The 10039-nt window shown below is 39.0% G+C and overlaps 1 protein-coding gene across 2 annotated transcripts in view; it reads left to right on the plus strand.

The window, feature by feature from the left end:
* The window catches only part of MBOAT2 (membrane bound O-acyltransferase domain containing 2), a 106655-nt gene extending 97993 nt beyond the window's left edge, over positions 1 to 8662 (plus strand). For both annotated transcript variants that reach the window (XM_061433358.1, XM_061433359.1), the window contains exon 13: positions 2276 to 8662. In XM_061433358.1, the coding sequence (XP_061289342.1) occupies positions 2276 to 2501 (226 nt within the window). In that variant the 3' untranslated portion in view covers positions 2502 to 8662. The remainder of the gene's footprint in view (positions 1 to 2275) is intronic.
* Positions 8663 to 10039: the final 1377 nt, after the last annotated feature.

Here is a 10039-nt window from a genome sequence, read left to right on the forward strand (position 1 = left end):
CACTGGAAAGTGGAGCTCTTCTTTCTACACCTGGTCATGAACTGCATGGTTGTGGCGATCATTTCATGACATATAACAGATCGAATCACTGTGTTGCACGCCTGAAGCTAATAGTGTTACTTGTCGGTTGTTTCTAAATTTAACCGAGAGAGAGTGGAGAAGGCAATGGCACCCCATTCCAGTACTCTTGCCTGGAAAATCCCATGGACGGAGGAGCCTGGAAGGCTGCAGTCCATGGGGTCGCTGAGGGTCGGATACCACTGAGCGACTTCACTTTCAGTTTTCACTTTCATGCATTGGAGAAGGCAATGGCAACCCACTCCAGTACTCTTGCCTGGAAAATCCCATGGACGGAGGAGCCTAGTGGGCTGCCATCTATGGGGTCACACAGAGTTGGACACGACTGAAGTCACTTAGCATCAGCAGCGACAGAGAGAGAGGCACCAGGATAGCTTTGGCCCACGGGCCGAGGTTGCTCACCCCTGCTCGAGAGCCAAGGCTGGTGAGAGCCCCCTGCTCGAGAGCCAAGGTTTGGGGGTTTGTTTGTATGTTACAGCAGATGCTTATGAGTCACTGGAGATATTTTAGGGGCGGAAGTAAATACTAGGCTGGCCAAAAAGTTCATTCAGGTTTTTCAAATGGACTTTTTTTGCCAAGGCAGTATATCCTCTGATAGTCACCAGAAGCTATTAATAAAGTCCATGGACCAAGAGTTTAGGCTATCAGACTGCTAACTTCAAAAGAAAAGGAAAACCTATAGAAAATGAACAATAAAGAATATGATGAAGTAGTTAAAAAAGTATAGCTTGTTCTTTATAACAAATTATTAATTCTCTTAATTTCTTCAATCAAAAGATAATCAGTTGCTTAAATTTCTCTGTGGTTCCCTTTTCACTCTTATGGTTCACTGGTACATTGTCAGCTCTTGTTGTTGTTGTTAGTCGGTCAGTCGTGCCTGACTCTGTGATCCCATGGGCTGTAGCCCATCAGACTTCTCTGTTCATGGGATTTCCCAGGCAAGAATAATGGAGTGGGTTGCCATTTCCTTCTCTAGAGGAATTATTGTCATCTCTACATGATAGAAATTATTATTTTGAATTCCATATTTTACCTATTTGTCTTCTCTCCCTCACCCACCAAATTCCCCTCCCCCGTATTAGATAGTGATCTGAGATCAAAAGCTTTATTCTTTCATAAATTCTTTATTACCCTAGCATTTAGAATGACAGCAAGAGTATATGGTCACAGAATTATTGAATTGAATATGATAAGAGTCATTCGGGAAGACATAAGTAACTCCTGCTAAAATTTCCATTTTCACAGAATTATTACATATGTTTAAATGTGATTGAGCTATTGATTGGATATTCTGTCTCAGGAACATTGAGATTTACAGCTATAGAAGCAGTAGGTCACATTGGTTTATATTTAATTTGAGGCATGATACTTCTAATAGTATTTTTAATAATGTGATCTTTATTTTGTGACAGTAACCATCAAGAAGCTATATTGCTTATCTGTTACATCACTGGGCTTCTGTGATAGCTCAGTTGGTAAAGAATCTGCGTGCAGTGCAGGAGACCCTGGTTTGATTCCTGGGTTGGGAAGATCCTCTGGAGAAGGCTACCCACTCCAGTATTCTTGGGCTTCCCTTGTGGCTCAGCTGGTAAAGATTCCGCCTGCAATGCGGGAGACCTGGGTTCAATCCCTGGGTTGGGAAGATGCCCTAGAGAAGGAAAGGCTACCCACTCCAGTATTCTGGCCTGGAGAATTCCGTGGACTGTATAGTCATGGGGTCACAAAGAGCCTGACACGACTGACGACTTTCACAACGACAACATGACATCACTGGAATATGTGTGACTATTTAATTAGGGACAGTATGTAGTAAGCAAGGGTTTTACTGTGTCTTTACCACCTGTATTCTTTACTCAATATTTGACTCTGTAGATTTGAGAGATATTTTCAGATCTATGCAGCTATTAATAAGTAAATTTTTATTTTTGTTTTATTTAGTTCTGGCCTTAGGACCCTTACAAAGGAATGTAATATGATGTCTAGTATCATGCTTGTAATTGGCCTAGGTTTGTACAGTGCTTTATAAATACCCATAGGCATACATGATTTGAGTTTCATCCAAGGGGGATTGTTCTTCTAGAATAATGTAATAAATATACACATCCTAAGGGGCTTGGGACAGTTGTGACAGATGTCAAATCAGGTCTTGTTAATTATCGGAATCTAATAAAGTAAACTTTTCCTTTTTCTCTTTTAGCTCCTGGTATTACAGCCTTCACTTTGCTTGTATCTTAGTATTATTGTTGTTGCCGGTGAAAAAAACTCAGAAAGGAAAGAGTACACATGAAAACGTTCAGCTGTCACGATCCAAAAAGTTTGATGAAAAAGACAATTCTTTGGGACAGAATAGTTTTTTCAGAACAAACAGTGTTTGCAATCAGAATCAAGAAATAACTTCTAGACATTCATCATTAAAGCAATGATGAGGAAAGCACTCTGATGGCTATTTTCTGTATGTTAAGGGGAACCAATCTTAGCACCTTTCAAGGGGTCTGTGTCTGTTGGGGAAGGGATCACATGGGGGGAAATCGGCCGGTTTTAGGTAGGCAATTCCCTGTATACCAGCTTGGAAATGGGGCGAAATACCCCTCCCATGCCATGTCTGGTGGGCCACGCCTTATCGAAAAATATTTCCATTATTTCAGTGGGCACTCAGGACCTCAGCATATGTCCGTAGGGTCGTATGTGTGCCCTGTTGCTGAATGTACGCTGTGTGTCCCAAGGCACTGAGAGAGGGAAAAATAATCGTGTCACTCTGGATGACTGAGAAAAATTAACTTCTCCAAATGAATGTCTTGCCTTAAACCCTCTATTTCCTAAACTGTTGTTTCCTAAATGGTCTTTTCAAGTGTGGCATTGTGTGAATGCTCTTTCAGTATTTGCTGTTGTGTGCTGCACAGGAATTCCAGAAGAATTTGAACAGAATTATTTAAGATTGTGGATACTTTAAAATGCAATGAACATCGCAGTATTGGAAGGGTTTTCCTAAAGTTTCTCAGATGACTACAGTATGTAGCAGAACTGTAAGCAGTGGTGGATGCCAAATTGTAGGTAGTTTATTTTCCTGGAGAATTTGATCACCCTGTGTCAGTGAGAGAACCCTCAAGGAAGGATTCCTTAAACATAATAAAAGGTTGGTGATGTGATATTTTAAGCTTATTCTTCTTCTTCAAAAAAGAGAGAAGATGACAAACGAAAGAAGGAAGGCGTGAATGAAGCGCTGCACCTGACCCGTGGCACCTGTGTTTGTACACACGCCTGCACGTGGCACGGGTCCGAGGCTCAGTGGAAGTGCTCTTCACCCCGATTTACCTGAGTTCTGTGTGATCCTGTAAGACATAAAAGTTTAATAACTTTATAATCACGTTGGATTTTTAAGAGATGTATCAAACATAAATTATATAGAATTATAAAAGGATAATGAAAGTAATAGCGGGAGATTGCTTAAAGGCTTTGAAAGAGACATCATTGAGTGAAATTACTGTCTAGTGAATCACTTTTTTAATCCTTGAACAGTTGAATTCGTATTTGGTTACGTTTTAGGAAAACAGAAACTTCAAAGCCATTGGATCTGAGCCACCTTTGTAGAGAACAATATAAATTAATTTCTAAACTCGTTTAACTTCTCTCGTGAAAGTTTTACCGTTAACTCTCGTTAACGAGTTTCAGATTCTTAAAGCAGAAAATGTGCTTTTTATCTTACAGGCCATTTTCACCATAATTCATTTTGCCTTCAGTGGCTGGGTTCCTCCTTTGATCCCACAGTCTTATGATGCTTCAGCAATGAAAGCAGAGGAGAGGGTTGTGGTGCCAGCTTGGTATCCGGGTTCCAGTGGCCCAGGGTGATGAATGATGGGCCGACAGGGAGAAGGATGGGCAGGGTCTTCTGACTTCAGTTTTCTGTGACCCTTCTTTTGTGGAATTTATTTTCTTTTTTGCCTTAAATTTTTAAATGAAATGCAAATTGTCTATCTATGATGAGTCTCTTTTTTTTCTTCCCTTGTCATTAATAAATTTGCAAATGAAAGTTAATGACAAAACAACTCTTTGGCTTAAGCTGTGTAGTATTTCATTTCAAGACTAAAGGAAAAGGAAATGTGCTTGGAACTTCTGAGGTCTAATCAGCAAAAATACCTTCCCAGAACTTTAGCAATAACCTTGTCTTTGTTGATATGAAATGTTTTTACTTTTCTAAAGGTAATTTTTTCCCCACACCTGATGAGGTTAGTTAGCCATGCCCTGTTACCTCCTAGGAAAGGATGGATGGCTAAATAAATTTCTCTGTTTTCCCACACACTTGAATTTAAGTGAGCTGTGGAATTTGAGAGGCTAGAAAAGAGTAATCATGGAAAGTATCTGCTCCCCCCGCCCCAACCCCATACCATGCCTCCTCCATTTAATGCTGCAGAGAATCTGATCACTATTTAAAAAACACAGAGAGAGTAAAAGACAGGTCTAGGCATGTTTTTGCCTGGAGAATCCCAGGGACGGCGGAGCCTGGTGGGCTGCCGTCTATGGGGTCGCACAGAGTTGGACACAACTGAAGCAACTTAGCAGCAGCAGCAGGCATGTCATAAATGAAAACAAGAAAGTGTAATAAAAGCTTTTTTTGTTCAGCCTGCCTAGCCATTAACAAATAATCATGATTTAGTTCTATTATCTGATTATATTTAATTTCTCAGCCTGTAAACCTTGGTGATGGACAGGGTGGCCTGGTATGCTGTGATTCATGGGGTCGCAAAGAGTCGGACACGACTGAGCGACTGAACTGAACTGAAACCTATTATCACTCTTAGCTATTTTTTTGCTCAGTGAATGTTATCATAGCACTACCATCTAGAAAGCAAGGCAGTTGATGAATTTTCCAATTACTTTGAAAATACTACATCATATACATATATACAGTTCTACTGATTTCCATCCCCCTGGATTATCTAGATTTTTGTTTCTGTATGACATGGGTTTTTGATTTTTGGAGAATCAAAAATTTTGGAGAACTTGTAAGTATGCAATCTAGAAGACAAACTAAAGAATTCTGATTCTCAGCTTGATCTTCCTCCTCAAGAAGAGACTTTTTCTGCTCTATAAATTGAATATATCTACTTGAAGTGTTGTAAGGGTTAATACTTTACTTCTAATTATGGTAGAAGAATTGAAAACTGGTATATCTCTACTATGTTAAAGGGATTCATTGTAATATATGATTGCTTTTTTAATCAACAGGATTCAGTTCATTTTTATATTATTTCTTCATTCTTCAATTATCATGAAACCACTCCAGTTATATTTTTGGTTATTATTTTACTACTCAGGGAGAAAATGAACAAAATAATTCTTTTTCCCACAGTTTTATTTTTTGAAACCATGGCAGTTAATTTATTTTGATGTATCTCACCTGTCACCATTTTACAAATGGCTTTTTCTTAGTTTTTAAAATAAACATTTTTAATCGGAGCTCAGGGTAATTGAAGAAATTTATTTAGCTTCTAAAATACCCAGTATAATAGAGAAGGTTTATTTGGCTTCCAAAATGTCCAGCCACCACTTATGCCTCCACCATACTTTTGGTTAAAAAAGTATTTTTGTTAATTGATTCCCACTATGTGAAATTCCACAGATACCAGGTTTGAGGGGAAAAAATCGCAGTATTAAAGAATGGTTTTTAAATATGAAGGTAAGGGATTTCCCTGGTGGTCCAGTGGTTAGGATGCCGAGCTTCCAATGCACGGGGCACGGGTCGGATCCCTGGTTGGAGAACTAAAGATCCTGCAGCTGTGTGGCACGGCCAAAAATAAAATAGAGAAGTTAAACTTTTATATATGTGTGTGTGTGTGTATATATATATATATGTGTACATATACATATATAAATCAAAAATGGAGGTAACCCACACCAAAGCACTGATTGTCCTGGGAGGAGACCTGGGCATTCATGAGACACTGTCATTAGGGAGCTTTGTGAGTTGGACATGTGACCTGCCCTCCAGAGGAAATTTCCTTAAGAAGGAAGCCCAGAGGGTGAGTTCCCAAAGTTTATAAGCAGTTGTGTTTGTAACGATTGGAAACCATTTGCAGCATCTGTAAGAGTTACCATCAGGATTATCTTCATGGTCATTTACTTTGACAACTTGAGCTCAAAGCCCTGACTTTTCAAAAGGTTTTTGAGGCAACAGAGGAAAACCTTACAATCCATTAACTCAGAAGGCATGGCAGCATTCCATTTCTACTGAATACAGCCCTTAAAATGAAGCTTTCATAATGAAATAATGTCCACTGAAGAAAGTATTTTCTCTTTTTGCTTTCTCTGCTTTTTTGGTTTCTGTCTGTGCTATGTACAATTGAAGAAGATACGTGCTAAAAAATACTTTAATGAATTGACAGTTTTATTGGACAGGGTTTATCAACTTCTCGAATATTATTTAATTTAAAGAAAACTTAGTTATACCTTATTCTAAACTACAGAAAATAATTACTTTAAAATGTTGCCATTAAAATAATCCTAAAATGTATACTTTTATTCAAGGACTAGATGACATATAGGACAAGAATCTTTCCTGTTTAAAATGTATACCTTGTAAATTTCATTTGTAAATTCATGACCACCTCTGGCCATTTTTGCTTTTTTTGTTTCCTTATTTTAAGTTGTCCTAAATTACTAGTTTATTGATTTGAAGAGTTCTGCATTTTAGTTGAAAGAAAAAAATTACTTGAGAGAATAATTGTTTCAGAATGGTGCCTCTTATTACTGTGTCAGTGAAGCATTTGTCCCAAGTTTTAGATATAAACCAGTATTTTGTGGAGTTTTATTCAGCCACTAATAGTCCATCCTGGCTGAAGTTGAATATACCAAATTTGACAGAGGTGCAGAATTATTTCTAAATAACACTGTGAAATGTAATCCTAACTGCCCTCAAGGACCTAATAAAGCTACACTTAACCCGGTGTACATTTAACAAACACCTGCTCGTTTATACACTTAAGTTAGATGCTGAAGTTCTGCTTTCTGTAGCCCTTCCTTGTAAAAGTGCTAGTGTAACAGGGCACACTCCTTATCGGGAAGAGGAAGATTGGCATTAAAGAGATGCCACTCTGAAATGTGGATTTGCAAGACTAGGATGCAGAGGGTCTCTATGGTGTTTTTCTTCAGCACCACGTAGACAAATCTATTTATAGTAATTTATTACAGAAGAAAATTTTAAATGAAATTTTCCACATTGGCATTTTGTAGGACTGCTCTTAGAATCAATGACTAAGCTGCTTTTTCAGGCTCTTGTACAGAGCGTGCAGCCAATTACATTTTACTTGGTGGGCTGCTTAATAATGTTTTTATATATTTTCAAATAATATTTATTTTAAGAGGTTTTTAACATTATGCAAACCCCAGTAAAGAACTGACTCTACAGGTCATTGATTGAGAAGGCTTTCTGAAATGGAGCCTAAAGACACATTTTTATGCCAACTAATTTGTCTTGCCTTTAAAACATTATAACTGCCTTCTTTCAGTACATCTTTTATAAAGCAAAGAAATAAAAAACCCTGAGACTTTATGTTCTATGAATGAGAGTATAAAGATCCATGCAAAATGACTAGCTAAAGCTTACTCGGTGATGCATAACCATCCCTCCAGTCACATTTTATCAGATTTTGCTACTATAAAAAGAAATGGAAATAATAATGGAAAACCAAAAGTTAGGGAGCACCATCAGTGGAATAACTAACCATTTTCTTCATAACACATTTGAAATGGAAAAAGTGACTGGCTGCCTTTTACTGGAGTCATAAATGACTGTATCCTGCCCAGTCTCTGTGCTGGAGTTACTTTGAGAACTTGATCTGTTAATATTCCTCTTTGTTTTTTCTTACTCAAGGGCAAACACATGTAAAGAATTCCAGATATGCTTCTTTTATGATATTAAGTATTTCTGGTTCTGTATCTACAGGTTTGTCATCAAAGTACATTTGCTCCTGACTTTTTATTACAGGACAGAGGAATCAAGTGTCTAGCACACACTCGCTCCATCTCCAGTCACCTGTACACAGCTGTCTCCCCAGACCTGCAGAAGCATGATGGAAAGCAATAGGAATGAAAATAAAAATAATTGTGGCGAAACAAGAGAAACCCTCCTCCATAGAGTGTGGAAATGTGTGATTTCATTCCTGCCTTCCTTTAAAGGTTGCATCTTGATGTCTGCGTAGGAGTAGTTGAACATTGTCACCCCAACATGAGGGGCTCCGAGCTCCAGCAGCTGGTATTCAAAGCCCTTTGCTTGCCGTCCCTGGGGGAGAACAAATAGATCGTGGTGTTCTGTGCTTTATGTTTTTATGATTCCAAAATATTTTTTTAAAGAAGTGTTATTTTTTGACAGATCCATGAAATAGTTCCTGTTGTCTGGTAAATGAAAACTACCACTGTGTCCGTTACACTGTGACGTGATGTTTCATAACCACGCGTTTCTAGTCTGTGTCCCAAGAGCTGCCCTGGTAGCTTATTGCTGGGTTTCAAAGATGTTTTTAACTGAACATCTAAATGTTTTTTTTCTAATTTGTGTGTCTTTAAAAATGATTAAACAGTAGTTTAAAATATATATGTGTGTGTTTGCTAATTGCAGAGCCTTTAAATTCAGTCTCTAGAGCTGACTATCCGAGAAGTAATGGTCATGAGAAGTAATGGTCTGTTTCATTGAAGGATTCTTCAGTTGGGTGGTAATACTCCCAGGAGTCATTGACTTTTTAACTGGTTTAAAAAAGATTAAAAAGAAACTATTGTCAGTTATAAACACTTGGGGAGACAGAACAACCTTAGGTTAGTAGTATATAGCAGCAGAGGATGAGATAGTGCAGTGGCATCACTGACTCAATGGACATGATCTTGAGCAAATTCCAGGAGATAGCGGAGGACAGAGGAGCCTGGCATGCTTCAGTTCATGGAGTCAAGAGTTGGACACGACTCAGCGACTTTATGTTCTAAAAGAACAAACAGCAAAGTGAGGAAGATGCTGCCTGTCCTCAATTACAAAGAAAAAGAGTTGACTTTCCCAGTCCTGCTGTTGGCATGTCCACTGCACTTGTATCTGGATCTGGTTTTTGCTTTTGTAAAGCAGAGTGTTGGGACAGCCACTCGGTCTCTGTACCGTGATTACAGACTTAAGGGAATTTTGGAGTGTACTTCCGGTTCTTGCAGATGCGGTCTTGGACAGCTGTGGGGAAAACATATTACATTGTACTTTTGTACAGAGATGCTAGATGAATACCTACGAGTAAGTCCAGTTTCAGTCCTTTCTTGTTGGAAGGCAGCGACGGCAGGTTTGAATGACCCCACATGGAAGTTCGTGAAATTGAGCCATGACTAGGAATTGCCCGCCAACACAGTACCTCCATCAGCTTGTCCTGACAGGCTCAGCAGTGAAGGTAACTTGATTCACTTCACAGTAGGAGAGGCTGGGAGGCCAGGTAATAACAGGACTCCCCTTGTTTATAGATGAACATTGTAAGAGGTTTTGTATTTTTTTCTATCAATTCTTCATTCCACAATTATTTAATGAGTTCCAGCCCAATGTATTAGGTAATGAAAGACTAAATCAGGTCCTTGCCATTGAAGAGCTAATAAATAGTCACCATATAATACGGTAAATGCTTTATTAGAGGCAAGAACTATTGGCGGGGTCGGGGGGCAGGAAGAGGCACAGAGGAGTTGGCACTTGGGTTTGCAAGGAAGCGTTTTATTGGGCTGAGAAAGAGGTGCAAGGGGAACTAATTAGAAAAACAGTTTGTGGTTACTATTCAATCGCTAAGTCGTGTCCAACTCTTTGCGACCCCATGGGTTGCAGCATGCAGGTTCCTGCCCTCCACTATCTCCTGGAGTTTGCTCAAGTTCATATCCACTGAGTTGGTAATGCCATCTGATCATCTTATCCTCTGCTACCCCCTTCTTTTGCCTTCAGTCTCCCAGCATCAGGGTCTTT

Source organism: Bos javanicus, chromosome 11 (assembly GCF_032452875.1).
Source record: "Bos javanicus breed banteng chromosome 11, ARS-OSU_banteng_1.0, whole genome shotgun sequence".
In the NCBI taxonomy this organism is placed as follows: Eukaryota; Metazoa; Chordata; class Mammalia; order Artiodactyla; family Bovidae; genus Bos; species Bos javanicus.